Below are 17561 nucleotides of genomic sequence, written 5' to 3'. Positions count from 1 at the left end.
AACAGAAAGAAGGGACACCAGCCCTAGTTGATCTAAAACATCAACAAATGCATTTTTCATCCAAGGACTACAAAAAGAAGAAAGTATATCATAATCTGTATTGGATTAAATAAAACATTTACATTATGTCACTCGGGAAAACAAAACTTGCAAATATATATATATACAGTTTGTTTTGGTCTATGTTAGGACATGATACATGAAACACCGAGAACAAACAAGACATTCAGAGCATGACAGAACACACAAACAGAAACATAACAGCATGCCAAACATAGCCGACGGTCCATTTTGAAAAGCCGGCTATCCATATCTGAGGAGTGCCATCCGATCTGAAAGGAGAGAGCTTTTATAACCACTATCTTAGGCAAGTCACACATCTTCAAGACCAAAAATATCTAAGAGGTTGTACAAAGTTACCTTAAATTATGACATGAAATCATGCACACACACATCTTGATTAAACGGTTACTCTGGTAAAAAAAAAAAAAAAAAAAAATCTATTTTATGTGCAAATGCATAAACTTACAATTGCAGAAGTGAACAGAAAAACAGTAAAATTCCTAGAAAGATAAAGCAGCAGGAGAATGTAGTATAATCGGAGAAACATTACTTGAAAGTAGAAGAACTGAGTCTTGTTTATGGTTGGAGAATGAAACCCAACCGAAACAGCTTCCCACACTGACTCTTTAGCCCCGCCCTGCCGTCCTCCCCACCTCCCCCGACCCTCTGTGCCACATTGAGTAATGTTATACATTCTCCATGCATAACATTACCTCAGTTTTTCTTCTTTGCAAGCTGTGCTTCTGCTTTCCGCTTCTTGTATGCGGCTATCTCCTCCATCTGCAAGCCATGAGCCAATTGCCTGAAAAATACATTGGAGAAGATAAACACAAAACACACAAACGCACTGCAGGACACGGGCCGCGGAAAGGCCTCCCCTTACCCTGACTTGAGTACGGGCGGCACGGGGAGCGGTTTGGTGAAGCCGTCTCTCCCGGTGAGCCAGTAGGTTTCTTCTACACCTTTCCCCTGTGGAGACGAGAGGACGAGAGAACAACATCTTACAAACGACTTGCCTATCTGAAGCTATCATTCAAGGGAAAAAATGTGTAATTAAATTACAGTTACTTTTGAAAATGTTAATGATTACAGGGTTACGTCTGAATTTTCACACTCACACGCAAACACAAAAGGAGACACGTTTCTAGAGTTTCGGACATATGCTTATTTGATAACTTTTTTATCTCCTATTTGAGTTTATGGCACATGCTTTTTTTTAAGATTAGCTGTTTTTTCCACGGCATCGTTAGATGCGTATTGTCATAACTATGATTTGATTTCGGAACCAGCATCTTAGCTATTGAACTATTTCCTGTTATGATTTTAAATCTGTATTTAACCTCAGAATGATCTCAAAGTGAATGAGAGGTGTTAAGCCTGATTTTGAGGTGGCTGGAAATTATTACAAGGCTCTGTGAAATGCTTAAATCTGACCGGTCGGTCGTGACGTTATAAGGCACACGTTATTCCCCCGATAACAATTATATAGTTCTGGCTTGAAACTCTAGATGGTGCTGAAGTCCGATCGTGTCTAACTCAGTCTGATTAGCATCATCATCACATGGCAGAGCTGATTGGTTGTCTGCTGCATCGGTAGCCAATGAGCGCTCTGCTCAACATTCAAATATCTGTGTGTTTGTTGCAGCAGTTTTGCAGCGTGCTTCAGAAATCCTCCAGCTTCCCCAGCTCCACCTGTATAGATCTGCCACGAGCTGATTCATGTACGCTATAGGGGGTTATGTCATGCATGTTATATTTGCAGCAGCATTATTTCCTACATGCTCAGTCTCGGTACTTGCAGCAGCATAGCAGATCTATTCCACCAAGACCAAATGCATTAACATTGTCATGTACATTACCATGCTAATCTCTCCGAGAGTTGTCATGACAGAACTGGTAAAAGCTAACACAGACTCATCCCGGTAACTAAAGTCGGTCCTATACGCTTGCTAGGAACAGTTTCTTTTGGTGGAAGCTTTGAGTTTGGTTAGCTAATAAAATATAAAATCTCAATTCAATTATGTGTACAATTTTTTTAATCTATTGGAAAAAAAAACCCTGATTTAAAGGTTTCAAAATAATTAACAGTTCAAAATATCAGCAAGTTTGAAATTGAATTTAAATGTAATCAAAAAGTAATCAAATTTACTAAGTAACGTTTTAATAAAGTAATTGAAATGTGTAACCTGTAATCTAATTACAGCAAATAATGCACCGTAACATACACCATCATTCAAAACATTGAACGCATTTGTCTCATGTTTATTTGATTACGATGTACAGTAAAACAGTAATATTGCTAAATACTAGTATAGGATAGTTTCAGGATTACTCGATCAATAGAAAGTTCAAAAGAACAGAATTTATGTGAAATTTATACTGTAAAATTTATATTGTAAATGTCTTTCCTGTCAGACAAGCTCACCTTGAGTTCTGTTCTGGCTCTCAGCTCTACTTTGTATCCTAATTTCAGCTCCATCAGGACATTCACTGTACTGGAATGGACATGGATTCTGTACGCTGGAAACATACACGTAGATTAAGAGCGATTTCCTTGCCTGGCACACGGCATGTTTATGGTGAAACCGTCGCATGCTTACGCAATCCTGTAGACTCCATTCTGGAAGCAGTAGTGACCGTGTCCCCAAACAGACAGTACCGTGGCATGGTCAAACCCACTACACCGGCCACACAGGGACCTAATAAGAAAGCATACAAATGTAAACCATTTACATTTTTTTTACATTTTATCAACCAAATGGGATGGATGGGCTTGACCTGTGTGAAGTCCTATTCGGATGCGGACTGGCACATCAGGCATGTGTCTCATTTTGAAGGTGCCCACAGCACTCAGGATGTCCAGGGCCATGTTTGCAATCTCGGCTGCATGACGGTTCCCATTGGGCATGGGCACACCTGATGCCACCATGTAAGCATCACCGATGGTCTCCACCTGCAGCCAATGAAGACAGGAGACATTCATATAGTGATTACAAACAATAAAAACACAAATAAACAGTTGTAGACATCACCTTATAGACATCGTGATTGCCAATTACAGCATCAAATGTTGTGTAAAGGTCATTGAGGAGGTCGACCACCTCTATGGGCTCGCTGTTGGCTGAGATTGTGGTGAAGCCAACAATATCACTGAAATAAAGACTGACACTGTCAAAATACTCTGGTTCGACTGTAGTGCCCAGCATCAGAGCCTCTGCCACTGACCTAGAGAGGATGAACAAAAACAAGAGACACTTTAAAAATGTCGGAATTATTTCAAAACATCACTTTATTTTTATTTCTCTAAATATCGCATGCATGCATAGTCAGGTCATTGCTGTAACTGTGTATACGTCACTTACGTTGGCAACATTTGTGTGAGGAGCTTTTCAGTCTTTTGTTTCTCTATTTCCAGCTCCTCCGTCCTTTCCCTGATCAGTTCCTCCAGGTTGGAGGAATATTGCTCAAGCATTCGCAGCATGGAGTCTATGATGTTGGTCTTTTTCCCTTTATTAACATTCTTGAACTGTAGAGAGAATAAGGAGGAAATGGAGAACAGCAGAGAACATAAGAAGAAAATCTCTAAAATTAGACTGATCTCATACAGTTTGTCTCCATTGCTTGGTTATTGAGAAATCTATTCATTATCAATCTCTGTTTTAATTCTTACAACATTAGCTACTTCATAAAAGAAAAACTTGCTTCAGCAATTTAATTAATAAATAAATAAATGGAAAAAACAAATAAACCATACCAACTATGAATTGCCATGCCATTTATTAACATTTAAAAGACTTTTCTTGAAATCCCTGCATGACATTGCATACAAATAATTGTTTCTTCTCTTTTTTATCATGTTTTTTATTACATGTTATTTAGTGTATGTATATTGCATTATTTTAACATTATGTGTTACCCTGATGTCGTGAGTATTAGCCATGTTTAATGGACCACTTGAACTCAGAAAAATCATGTGGCTTGCTCTTTTTTTACCTGTATTATTATGGTGGTTATGAGTACATTTTACAGTAAAAAGCAGATTTTGGTACATCCTTATATAATTTCATTTAATGAAATAAATGGCTTAGTATACTTGAAAATATAACTGTATTTTTACAATGAATTTCTGTTAAAACCACAGACACTATGGTGATGGTTAGGCAGTGTTGTCAATGTTCACCTGGTCAAAGATTTCATCAAATGTGGGTCTCTTCTCTGGCTGTTCGTTCCAGCACTGCTTCATAAGCTGAATACACTCCATAGGAGCATGATCCGGGGACACAATGGGCCGGCACATTGGAGGAGGCTTCCGGATCTTCTGGACAATTTCTATATGATCCAGATGTATTAAAGTCTTAGACATAGTAAAATTACTGTAATGACATGTCTACACAACAGTCAACCTATATAGACAGTATAATATGAATATAGATATGGATCAGGGGTCCACATGGTGGGGTCGTGTGACTTTACCATCAAAAGAGTTCTCCAGCATGCAGAATGGAGGTCCTCGCATGACCACTTCCTGCATGATGATTGAGAAACTGTACACATCACCAGGGTGACTGCCATACAGACCAGGGTAGGGCCCTCTCAGGATCTCAGGGGCGGTCCACAGAAGGGCTGTGGGGGTTCAAGTACTTTAACATCCTATGCAAGGGATCAATAACAAGAAAACAACGACAATAAAACCTTACTTTCAGCTGGAGGTTCAACATAAGGAAATCTCTGAGCTTCCAACACCTCGTTGTAGCCATAGTCTGTGATTTTGAGCACAAAACGCCCATCGACCACACAGTTCCTGGATTTAAGCCTTCCATGACAGATGTTCCTGTGGTGAAGATATTTCATACCCTGCATTCCAATCATAAACACACATAAGCTTACGTGCGGTGGAACTGCGAATGCATTTTTTGTAAAAATAAAAATACAGGCTAGAGAAGTAATATATAAAACAACACATATCAGTTTTTAATGATTTTAATGTTTATAAAGTCTCTTTTAGTGGCATATGATTTGAGTACAAACCGAGAAGTCATTGCTAAAGTGCTTTTTAAAACGAATTTGAAATTCGGCCAATCGCATTCCTACAAAAGCACCTTGATGAGGTCTAGAATGAGAGAGGACTTGAACATCCAGTCCAGTTTGACGTCGTCGTTGAGCAACAGGTCTTCCAAGCTCCCACGTGAACAGTACTCTGTTACTATGGCAAACACTCCACAGTCATGGAAGAAGCCGAGAAAGGGGTTAACGTTCTCGTGCCTCATATCTTTCATCTGGAATATCGAGAGCAATTGTGTGATAAAAGAAATAATCGCCAACAAAGAACATGCGAACAGAATTTTACTTTGAAAAACTAACCAGTTCAAACACATCACTGGTATGAGGAGTGATGCTCCGGAAATTTCCATATGGCAGCCTTTTGAGCCATGCCCAATCACCCTGCAAAATGAGAATCATTTGAGAAATTGTTCAGTCGCTTAGATGAAATGGGTGTGAATTATGTATTTAAATAGTTTAGATAAGGTTTCTTGCACTCATTTATGGCTTATAATACTTGTTGTAAAGTAACAATGCTTTTTTATACTATACCATTAAGATTTTTATATAGCTTATAAGCTCACCAAGGCAGCAAAATAGCAAAACGGTAATATTATAAAATATTATTATAATTTAAAATAACTTTCAACAGCCATTACTTCAGTCTTCAGTGTAACATGAAACTTCAAAATACAATCTAATATGATGATTTGCTGCTGAAGAAACATGTCTTATTATTATCAATGTTGAAAACAGTAGTCCTGCTTAGTATTTTTGTGCAATAAGTGACTTTTTTCAGGATTCTTTGATGAATATATAGTTCAATAGCAATGATTTGAAATCAGAAAGTTTTAACACTGACCCCAAACTTTTGAAAGCGAGTGTGTAGTTAACACTGTACTTTGTCAAGGTGGGTCAGGCTTGTTACATGCTGAAAATGCATTCTCTGATATGTAAATACGGGATACATGTAAAGAGTTTAATTATTACAAATCATATTTGCACACTTTTTTTCATTAATGTTTAAAGTGGACTGTGGAGGGATGTGAATGTGTGTGAAAAATATTTTTCTTATATTTATATATTTTTAAATTCAATCAGTCACTTGACGTAACCTGTTGAGAGTTTTTCTTTTACCTCATAAATGACAACATTAGAGTTTTCGTAGGTGGCTGGGGACTGAATAGACAATGGAGACTTGAGGCTTCGCTCTGAAATGCTCATTCTGGAGTCACTGGCTTTGCTGTCGTCCAAGCTCAGCTTCTGTTTTTCACATACGTCTATTAATTAATTATAACAATATATGTATGTTTATTAGCGTGCACATGTACTTGTGCTACTGACCTTGTTGCTCAGGGATGGGTTGATGAATGTGACATCATTTAAAGTCAGTAAAATCTTATTCGGACCCCGCACCATTCGGATCTTACTAATTTTACGCCTACACAAAACATTTAGAAATGTTTCAAGAAACTTTCTGTAGTAGTCTACGCACTTTGAATAACGTTAATTATTACAATGAATTTAGATACAATCTGATGAATACCTGATGCAGTAAAAACAGCCAATGGAGAAGAAGATGAACAGAAAACCAGACAGGAAGATTAAAATCATGTTTAAAAGATTCACACCTGTAACAAAGAGAGGGATGGATACATATGACACATAAAATGCGCACATGTCGATGTAATCGTATGCATGGACACTCACCTCCACGGCAGATGATCCCATGTGTAAACCAGCAGCTGGAGTCGGTTTTTGGCGGTCCAGCTGGGGGGAAATGAATCGGCCGTCCCAGAAAACGCACCATATCTGTCTGCATCTCAATATGGTATGTAGGTTGCAGCTCCCATGAAAAGCCATCTGTGTCCAGCACCACATAGTCCATCGTGCCAAAGTCAGAGAAGTTCGCTTGTAGGCTAAAACCTTTGAATAGCAGGTTTCGGGCATTCTGGGCGATGTTCCCGCCAGACATCCACTGACCTGAAGCCCTGACACTTTGCACAGCGTGAGCCATGAACACGATGGAAGAGTAGATGGTGCCAAACAATGGGGACACCTGTAAGAGATGTGACAGTTTTACATTAGCTACTGTATATTAGCCCTGATTTAAACCATCGCTCTACCTGCTGTGGTTTAAGGTGCCTGGGAAGCTCTCCTTGCTCCTGGGCCTTTTCAAAAGCTTGGTAGAAAGACTGTTCCTGTGGAGACTTTATAGTGATGGTGAGCACGGCGTCGTAGGCTCGTAGAAGCTTGCTGTTGTGGCGCAGGGCAGGCTGGGATACGTGATGGTAGGGCAGACTGTAAAAGAGTGTGTCGTAAGATAAAAACACCAGCGAGCCGTCTGTCATCCGCATGTCATAAGCTGTCTCCAACAGCAGCTTCTGGGTTCCTCCACCAATCAGTATGGAGTGCATCACGAGGATGACCACTGCAAACAGAAGTATTGAAAATATGAGCGGATAGGTAGAAAGAACAGTACAATGGATATTATTTAAATCATTATATTTAATACAGCAAAGTTATTTTTAAATCTTTTTATGTAAAAATAATGACAGAGAAGTAAAGTAATTCATAATTTCTAAAAAAAAAAAAATCAGAATTTACAGATAATTCCTTCTAAATTGCTTATAATATAATTTTAATGACAAAAATTATATATATATATATATATATATATATATATATTTATTTATTTTTTAAATTTATTTATTTTTTTATTTTTTTACAAATTAATTCATTTTTATGGCTCAAAGTTGCAAAGGTGCATTACACGTCTATTAAAAAATCATTAAAGAATTACCTTTCTTTTACTAAATTTATTTTAAACTACTTATTCATGTAAAAATACATTGGACAGTTACAATAGAATGTTAATATTGCAATATTACAGTTTTTCCTGTATGTTTGTTAAAATGCAGCCTTAAAAATGCGAGCATAAGAGGTTTCTCTCAAAATATCTTTCCTTCCGAAGTCTTGAACCATTTGAGTGTAAATTATTTAATATTTATGTGTCACAACAGGAAATGTGACACTTATCACTGCATCGTACGCTTCAATATTAGCAACGTTTTAAACTTACAGCGGAGATCTGCTACTTTCTTAACTTGGGCCAGGGTCTTTCGCACGCTGGTGTGGTCATTACGAACAGATGCCACAATGCTAACAGGCATCCCATGATTCCGCAGGGCATTGGCCAGCTTTATACCCGCCTCCAACCAGGCATCCTCTGCTGATGTAATGATGCCCACATGCGCCCAGCGAAAGTGGTGCATGAAGCGCAGCAGGACGAGGGAGGGCAGCGGCATGGTACGGGCAAACGTAGGGTGACTACGGGCGTCATCCAACTCATGTCCAATGCAAGACCAGGAAAACACCGCCTTATTCCAACTCTTTCCTAGCAGGGAGGCAGCTTCACAGTAACCTGGGTTCACTGGACCGATAAACCCAGACGCCCGTGTGTAGAAACCCAGGAAACGGGCAAAAGCCTGGGACGTCTCACAGTCCTCCTCCAGGATGACATAATCAAACGTAATGCCCTGTGAGAGATAAGGGTCCCTGTTGATGTGATCCACAGCTAGCTGAGCAGCCGCGACAGGCTGGGCTTTAGTAAAGAGGGGGTCGCATGACCAAGGACCCACCACCCCGACCCTAACGGTGGCAGCAGAGGTGGCAGGGAAAAGGCACGGGAAGCTTACAGTGGACAACAAAAGCCAGAGACACAAATAGGTATGTTTGTGAGTGCTTTGGACGGGGATCTGGAGTCCTCTGGTGGCCCATGCTGGACGTAAGCTCTGAAAGGCACTGGACGGCCGGCGCATTGCAGGGTAACAGGTCAGCCACACAGCCGGAGAGCCGGCACGCAGTGGAGCTTCTTCACTGTCTCACAGGAGTCGATCAGGTCACCAGCCACAGCAAACTAACGAAAAAAAACACATTTAAACTGATAGACCTGACAGATGCATTTGCTAAAATGATTACCATTTCACGCATGTGATGCAGTAAAAAAGCTTTCAGAAAAGCAAAAATACAGAAATCAGGAAGGATTTCATCTATAGACGTGTGCTGGTTATTAATGGTGTAAGACTGAGAGTGAGAGGATTGCTGAAATCCTGTTAAGAGTACAGCATAATGCTTGGGCCACTCACCTCAACTTCATCAAAATAAAACATTTAAAACATACAGGCTATTGTACGGTTAATCCCAAAATAAGTCAATCTACAAAACAAGCACACATATCCTTTATTATACTACGTATCTATATGACAATATGAAACTTAAGGGAATTAAAATGTTGATTATCCGAGGCTCTGCAGCAGCTTAAGTTTACTGTGATCACCACAGCCAAAAGATACAAATAAGTATATTTAAGTAAACTAATTTAATTGGTTTAAAAGAAACCTACCAGCAGCAGTACAAACTATAATCAACAAATGCAACACTTTTCTCAATTATTGATTTTGCACTGACTTCAGAGTTAGATTTGTCAGTTTTTAAAAGTGCTGTCCTGCATAACTGTTCAATAAACTAATTACTCAACATTGTTTTTAACTCACCAACTGCCAAAGCAATATCTGCTCGCTCATTTCCATAACTTGCCGTCTTCATCTGCGCAAACCCTCTCCATGGAAACCGTGACCGTATGCAAAAAACGAATTATTTCTTATTATTCGCAAATATGCTGTGAAGTAAATGCAAACAACGAGCAGCAAGCTCGATCAACGGCCTATCAAGAACTGAGTTACAGTTATAATCTTCTCTTGCGCCGTGCACCATGCCACCGCTGACCTCAATGAATGACCCGAAGATTATATCAATCCAATTTTCAGTCTGTGTGATGGGCACATTATAGTGTCGTGTAGGTCCTTCTAAACATAGCAGTCGCTGGTAATTGTTGCTAAAATACATACGCGGCCTGCTATTATCATTTTACAAAGTGTTGACATTATGAATGCTTGTTAAAAAAATAGCATGGGAACGGCGCTTACTACAGGGGGCGGTAGAATCCAATAAAGTTTCCAGTTGTGTCTGGAAACTGTATTTTTCCCCCTCAGACACCTTGTGGTAAGTGTTTACTGCTCCATCTGTCCCCACCACCCTCTTTCCCCAGCAGTCCTACACAAATACTTTCCCTAGATAATTGCTTTCTTATGCAGCGAGTGACCAAAATGAAATCCTTGACCAACTAGAATGTTTTTTTTTTTAGTAAAGCCTTGCCTGAAACAACTTCCCATGTAATATTTCATGTTTTCAGTCATCCCTAGAGGACATTTGGCTGGAGGAGAGGCACAGAGAAATGTGCCACTCACATGTCAAAGGTAATGCATGTGGAAAGATTGCTGTGGCAGATATTAGTGCCTCACGACATTCCCTCGCGGTCTTTTGAATCTTCCGTCATCAGTCATTCAGACAGAGTGTTCTTGCGCATCGCTTACTCACACAAAGTACCAGAAAGTACTGGTCTGGAGCATAATAATAATAAACTGCAAAAAGCACACAATGAGTGCTTGAATTCTGAATACTATCCAAGTTAGAAAGGAAGTAAATAAAATGAAAAAAAGCCGGTAGGGGTGACAATGATTGATAATATTGTGTAAAGGATGACCTCTGGTGACAAACTGGAGACGTTGCAGACGAGGCGTGGTATTTAGATCTGCATACTCAAAATTCAAGTTATTTTGATTCCCACTATTTATAGATTAATATGCCTTCCAAAATAGCAAACAAAACCCACGCAACTATTTATACCTCAGATTAATAAGGCATGGAAACTTTGTAAATCATTCCAGACTTAGATTGTGGACCGGTTATGAAGGGGCTTATGTAATACTTTAATGCCACATATAGTCTAGAAGAAAAACAGATGTAGTTCAGTGATTTGCCGTGAATCTTTTCTGTTGTAGTAACCAGGAGACAGCTCTAAAACACTGCCCAATCATTCACTTCTGTTCTTTATATGTGTGCACGTTTTTATGTAGGCTAGGTGTGCATATAGCACACATTTATAATATTATATTTATGCATGAAATTGAAGAAAGTGTGCATACGTATTTGTATATATTTGTCAGCATATGGGCAGTTGCACAAAAGCTGGACTAATGCAGGGGGAACACATTTAGAAAACTGAAATGGATCATTAGATCACATTATATCACAATTAGAAATGTGTCTTTAAATGTCGGTAAGGTATTAAAGGAGTTACTGAATAAAGACAACAGATTTATAAACACACTAAATAAACGGGAACAGGACAAATGGTGATATGAACATGATATGACGCAATGCTTTCTCACTGTATGAAAAAGAGAAATGAGCATAAAACATTTTTGTTCTAAGAGAGAAATGTTTAATGTTTTGCTAAATTCTGAAGGGCCTACTTTATTTGGATTTTTTTTCTGAATGTTCTGGAACAGGTATCGCATTTAAAAAATACAAAATTGTTTCAGAAATAAAACATCTCATGAATGATTTATAATAAAGTGCTAACATTCTAAGCAGATAAGTCATAATGAACAGTGCATTAACCTTACGAGAAGACAGTTTGTTCATGACTTTGCAAAACATGAATCAAAGTTCTGACAATGTTCTGGGATGCCACTACATCTGATAAATACCATGTTAGACAAAAATAATACAAACTGAATCTGCACTCCTCTGACCATGTCTCTGCGAGCTTTGTTTGGACACTGTTGAAGCAGCTGATTTTTTGAGATTTTCATTATTCAAATCCGACATGTGGTGAAGCATAACTTACTGTATAATGTCCTGCATCCAGATGGTTCAAGTTTGTATAAAGACAGCTGTTAAACGTGGTGGGTGATCCGTAATGGTATGGACAGCCATCTCATGGGAGCCATCAGCTCTGATGACCGCTCTGTATGATGGTATACACAGGAATATGAGGCCATTTTATTTGACCAGGTGCATCCTGTACTTGACTTTTTTCAGACATTATGTTTATTAGAATGGTAATTTCTCTACTCTTTTGAGAACCTTTAGGTAATCTTGAGAGCACGGTGCAGTATCTGAAATAGATTTTCACCTCTCCTGTCCTTGAAAGAACTGTAACGTCAAGAAAATGCCGGACCTCGAATGTAAAAGGTCAGAAACAGTTACAAAGTTTAGAGAGATTTTTCATTGACTACACCAAACATTATCAGGGTGAATCTTGAAGTGTAGTTCATCTGCACAGGAATCACTCCCTTGGGGTTCTTTTCAAAACTGAGCACATATGAAAACAGATGTGAATGTGCGTCCCTGTATTTAAACTGAAACGAAACGATAGAAGAAGTCATTTGACGTGATAATACTGCAGTCAGTCTTGACAGAGGTTCTCCTGACAGAAACGAACAGGTCTCAGACCTCATTAACGTTTGTCACTCTGAAAAGATCAGTTGGAAAATTGTGACCTTCCTTCATTCAGTTTTTTTCTATTCTCATTAATAGCTCTCGTTCTTTCCCTCCATCTAGCTTCCTGCCTCACTGTCTTTTTTCCTTTCTCTTTCTGTTTTTCTCCCTCTTTCCACCCCCGGTCCTCCTTTGGGAATGGTCCTGGTCATGCTTCCTCTGGCTGTGATAATGTAATGAGCTCAGATGGGGAAAAAAAATGTCTCTAACCATTTCACGTCACAGCTGTTTCTCCTCTGCTGAGAATTCAAACTTCCTTGACCAGCTTTCCCAAATGAACCATAATTAGGACAAACACCAGCTCATACTCCTCACGAGGCGGAGGACGATACAGTCACAGCTTTCTCGGTTTATTCAGGCCAAAGTAGCAACAGGAAGCCATTCATAATTGTAATGTCAGAGAGATGGTTTATTAAATCTGCCTTGCGCAAACTAAAGGAGAGGCGCCACTGATTCAGGCTTGTGGTCTAATCCAGCACCAGATCCCTCTGATTCTGTAATTGTAGGCCTACTTAAATGTTAAGGTCAGGCCAGGTAACATTCATTAACTGTCTTAAAGTGCCCTATTATGGACTTCTGAAAAAGACCTACCATGCAGCGTTTTAACGCAGCTCTAAGTGAATGAAAACATGCTGTAAAGTTTTAAACATGAAACTGCAACTTGTATAAAGATATGTCTCTCAAAAGAAAGACTCTGAAAGGCGACCGAATCATTGAAGCACGTCATTTTTATAAAAAAATGAATGTCGTCTGGACCTTTTGTTCTGCAGTGAGGGGCTACTGCATTGGTCTGAAAGAAAATACAAATTCATTCTTTGCCACTAGGTGCGGTATATAGTATATGGTTCTATATAGTTTTTGCTTGATGAAATTAAACTGAGATCTATTGGATTACTGTAAGGTAAAGGAGGGGTGTGGAAAAATGAATGAATCTTCGAGCCATTCATTTCTGTTTCATTTAGCAAGTAAGGTAAATAAATGCATATTATAAGACAATTAAGTGTTTTTTGACCCAGCGTGCATTTCAACAAAAATATGAACTTTTAATTAGCCGTAATAGGGGCCCTTTAAAATGGTGTGGCAAGCACAATTCAAACTTCTGTTATTTTTAAGTGTTTATTTAACAAACAAATATCGGAATACATGAAATTTGAGTTTAAGTATTGTAGATGTACCTGTATAGTTGTCCCACGAAGAAAGCAAACAGTTCCTTATGTACAAAACAATCTAAATCGTTTTAAGAGTGTTCTATATTCTTTTAATCAATCAACCTTGTCACTACACTCCGTAAGGGACCAAGATGGCGCAATTTACTTTTCCACGAAACAAGAGAAACTACGCAGCGAAGGGGCATGAAAGTAGGCTGTCGCTGGATTCAGGTGCTCAAATAAATAGAATAATGCGAAGCGTTATCATGACCAACATCGAATTTTAGGAAATCTCTGAATAGCGCATCTAGACCGATCAGTCAAAATCTGGTCTTTTAAAGTCACGTGATAATTGTGTACGGAACATGGTCTTATGCTTAAAGGAGTTACTGATGAGGATAGTTATGCCGCTGAAAAAAACAGAACATGCTAGTTAGGTATGTTTTTAAGCTGGGATGCTGGTTTAAGATGGTACTTTGCCAGCACATGACCAGCATAAAGCAACTACTACTATTGTGAAAAATTTGATGAATTAGATGTGCACCTTTAAAAATTGGGAAAAAAAACCATACTGTTTAACAACAGCTTAAATGTCTGGAAATAATTTAGATTTGCAACGCTACCAATAAACCAGGAAATTCTGAGAGTTTTCTAGTTTGCAACAATTGGAGAAAAATTCAGTTGAAATGAAATGGACACAAGAAAGTCTCGGAAAATACGTTGAGTTTATGTAAAAGATAGAGAAAAATAGAAAAGGTTGTTGAAAGAGAAATCAAATCAGCACAGCATTTATTGTATATTTTACCAGTCTTTTACTTTGCCAGAGTATAAGAAAACAGACACGCTCTCACAGGATTCATGGCTATAGTCATCTACTGAATCTGCTTTTCATTTAGGCCATTGGGTGAAGAGAGGAAAATGTAGAGAGGAAAAAAAAGCCTATATCAGAGGTGGAAGGTTAGAGGTCAATGACTAACTGGGTTCATGCCTAGTAGTTTAGTCGAGGAATTCAGACCTGCTTCTGAGGAATGCTACTTCATCTGTCCTGCAAGATAAACACATGTCCAAATGAGTGGGCGAGTGGGACATCTGGAAGGAAAAGCCAAGGAGACCCTCTACGAACCTCCATAGTACGCTTAAACCCTTGACACAGTGTAACTAGGTCAAAGGTCATGGGAACCACCAGTCAACAACCTCTTCCTCCCACGATTTTAAACAACATAGCTGGATTATGTCTCTCGCTAATCCTAGAACAGCATTTTGTAAAACTGCTCCAGTCACATGAGAATCTTAGGAACGGACTGCGATCATCTTAAGCGTCCAATAAATGGCCTTTCAGCATGTTTGTTTTACTTCGTTACTTTTAATATACACGATAAATGGCCTCGGTCAAAAATGATCTTCTCATCCTTGCTTCACATTGAAAGAGATTAAGGAAATGCGCTTATAATCCTCATTTATAAATGAGAGAAATCCACTATTAAACCACTGAATTTGAGAAATGGATCACAACCCTGGAAAACCAGGAAACATTTGCATAATAGCAGCTAAAAAAATAAACAGAAACAAATTTTTGGCCTTAAAACCATTAAAGGTTCAGTGCCAGGAGTCCAATGTTACAATTCATCCAGAGCACAGTGATCTCACTGCTCATCTACACTTGCAAAATCAGCTGGCAAGTGTTGTCTCGTGTTTCACAATCGCTTGCTCAACAACATTTTGTTAACACTTTCAGTCACGTGCGTAAATCATAGCGTCATCATAGTGCAGTCGCTGACTTGACCTTGGAAGACAAGACTTGCCGGAACCTTCTCTTCAGCTCTTGCATATTTGGGCTCTTTGGCCTGGCAAGGTGTAGTCCACCTTTTCTCTTCTCCCCATTTCCTCCTCCCAGCGCTCGGCTCACCTCCTGGCACAAGGTCAGGAAAGCAGCCTGGACGCTCTCGTGGTTCTCCCTGGCCGAAGCCTCGAAGTAGGGCCCTCCCAATTCATCGGCCAGCGCCTTGCCCTCGTGATCTGGAACCTGCCGGGCACGCAGCAGGTCACTCTTGTTTCCCACGATGATAACAGGGATGTTGCCGCTGGGATGTATTCGGCGCACGTGTTGGTAGAGAGGCTGGATGGTACGGTAGCTGTTGAGGTCAGTGATGGAGAAGACAAGCACATAACCATCTGCCCAGTAAATGGAGCGGTTGATCTGCTCTTGACAGTAAAGACCCTCTGCGTCATCCTGGAAAGACAAAACTGCATTTTTATTCCATTTTTATGAAATTCGTCAGCAATTTCCAAGTGAAAATTGGCATGCACCTTATTTTAATTGTCATTGTTAGAGTTAAGTACTGAGTAATAATAACCTACATGTAGGCTACTTACTATAAAGTTCAGGTTACTTGCATGCAATTATGCAAACTTAATTGTTATTATTTTACTAATGTAACCCGTGTAACAGACACCTTAAATGGTTATATATATATATAACCAGTAATCAACAAACATTTGATTATCAATATATATATATATATATATATATATATATATATATATATATATATATACACTGTGCTTGAGCCAGGATCAGATTCATTGAGTTGAAGAGAGCCCTTCAGTACACATGAGTCAGACTAATGAGCTTATGGCTGAACACACCCTCTTTATCTCCCCTGCGCTGCATACTTTGTTTACCGGCCAAATGTTTGAACTAATATTCCCCACAGTTCATCTGAAGCATGCAGGAATCCCAGAGGCGATGACTGAGTGATCTAAACGACTCTGATAATACACCAGGGGCACACTACTTTAGATGAAGCTCAACGACAGAAGGAAGTGTTGGGAATGTGATTTGGCGATACCTGCAGAGAAACACACGGAGTGTCTTGCACTTGCAAAGAAACCTGCTCCCCGTCCAAATTAATCTTCCTCGAATACAAGGCTCCTAGAAAAGTTGAAAAAGAGGAAGAAAACCATAAATGCCACCGTTTCCAGTGCTTAAAGTCTGATAACAGGAATGATTGAGACCAGCAAAATGGGCTGAAACACAAAATGTCACTTTTTTTTACGCTTCTTTGGATCATAGTAGCGTATTTTCATTACAGCCTTTACCTGTGTTGGCTTCGTAGTCTCCTATGAACCTCTTAGTGAGAAATCGCACAATCAGTGCTGAAAATTAAAACCAAATGGAAACGTTGTATCAGCACAACAGGCATAAGTAAACTAGTTTAAACATATTTAACATCATTATAAGAAACGTGCGTCTTTATGAATGACTTTAAACAGAATAAACCGCGCGCGCCTTAAATCACCAAAAGCGCCATTAGAATGAGTTACCATGTAATAAAAAAGAGTAAAGAAAAAATAGCCATATTGCTCATACATATTACAAGCCGCATTGTTTATATATTTACCGGTTTTTCCGACATTGCTGGCACCGAGAACAACTATTTTGACGTTTTTGTTTGGCACGCAGTCTAGTACAGGATACTCCGGTATAGGAACTAGCAGAAAGTTGCTAGAGCCACCGCTCATTGTTCTTGGCTGTTCGACAAGAAGACGCATTTAGAAAGCTGCGACTATTCTTCGGCCGTCTTGAAACGCGTCTCTTTTCCTCCTCGCGCTGCACGAGCCCGTGCCCTCTTCATAACGCGAGAAGCCTCCTGTTATCTCCCCTCGGCCCGCGGAGGTCTTCACAGACTGTTTTAAATAAATGCAATCCAGTGCACCCCAAACGCTGGCTCCACTCGTGCACGACATGAATGTTAATTCTGCATACCGGCCCTCTGATGAAGTAACTAATACGGTCTAACAAAGCGGTGTCGCGCCGTTCGCGAGCCGAAGTGATCGCAAGATCTCTCTTCGCAGACCGCAACTGCGCCTTCAGCAAAAAAAAAAAAAAAAAAAAAAAAAAAA

At 39.4% G+C, this 17561-nt stretch overlaps 2 protein-coding genes across 2 annotated transcripts; both read right to left on the bottom strand.

Annotated features, from left to right (window-relative positions):
- Positions 1-942: 942 nt before the first annotated feature.
- On the bottom strand, positions 943-8924 carry gc2 (guanylyl cyclase 2). The gene is made up of 17 exons (XM_043243144.1): positions 8186-8924; positions 7230-7534; positions 6814-7162; positions 6650-6734; positions 6448-6544; positions 6241-6366; positions 5425-5505; positions 5163-5339; positions 4761-4917; positions 4537-4686; positions 4244-4392; positions 3426-3589; positions 3096-3288; positions 2842-3016; positions 2664-2762; positions 2489-2583; positions 943-1032 (listed from the first exon to the last, which is right to left on the bottom strand). Exons 1-17 carry the CDS (start codon positions 8922-8924, stop codon positions 943-945), a joined length of 3231 nt encoding a protein of 1076 aa, XP_043099079.1.
- A 5506-nt stretch (positions 8925-14430) lies between these two features.
- Positions 14431-17522, bottom strand: rasl11a (RAS-like, family 11, member A). The gene is made up of 4 exons (XM_043243145.1): positions 17060-17522; positions 16758-16814; positions 16508-16590; positions 14431-15888 (listed from the first exon to the last, which is right to left on the bottom strand). Exons 1-4 carry the CDS (start codon positions 17208-17210, stop codon positions 15418-15420), a joined length of 762 nt encoding a protein of 253 aa, XP_043099080.1. The 5' UTR covers positions 17211-17522; the 3' UTR covers positions 14431-15417.
- Positions 17523-17561: the final 39 nt, after the last annotated feature.

The sequence above is a fragment of the Puntigrus tetrazona genome, chromosome 7 (assembly GCF_018831695.1).
Source record: "Puntigrus tetrazona isolate hp1 chromosome 7, ASM1883169v1, whole genome shotgun sequence".
In the NCBI taxonomy this organism is placed as follows: domain Eukaryota; kingdom Metazoa; phylum Chordata; class Actinopteri; order Cypriniformes; family Cyprinidae; genus Puntigrus; species Puntigrus tetrazona.
Note: the sequence above shows the minus strand (reverse complement) of the source record. Positions and strands in the feature narration are given on the sequence as shown.

Coding starts and splice junctions, on each gene's coding strand:
- gc2 (XM_043243144.1), bottom strand. CDS start 8,924: ATGCGCCGGCCGTCCAGTGCCTTTCAGAGCTTACGTCCAGCATGGGCC. Junction 7,535..8,185: donor GAAAGTAGCAGATCTCCGCT/GTAAGTTTAAAA, acceptor TTCTGTTTGCAG/TGGTCATCCTCGTGATGCAC. Junction 4,918..5,162: donor TCATTCTAGACCTCATCAAG/GTGCTTTTGTAG, acceptor ATTGGAATGCAG/GGTATGAAATATCTTCACCA.
- rasl11a (XM_043243145.1), bottom strand. CDS start 17,210: ATGCGTCTTCTTGTCGAACAGCCAAGAACAATGAGCGGTGGCTCTAGC. Junction 16,815..17,059: donor CAGCAATGTCGGAAAAACCG/GTAAATATATAA, acceptor TTTAATTTTCAG/CACTGATTGTGCGATTTCTC. Junction 16,591..16,757: donor AGACTACGAAGCCAACACAG/GTAAAGGCTGTA, acceptor CAACTTTTCTAG/GAGCCTTGTATTCGAGGAAG.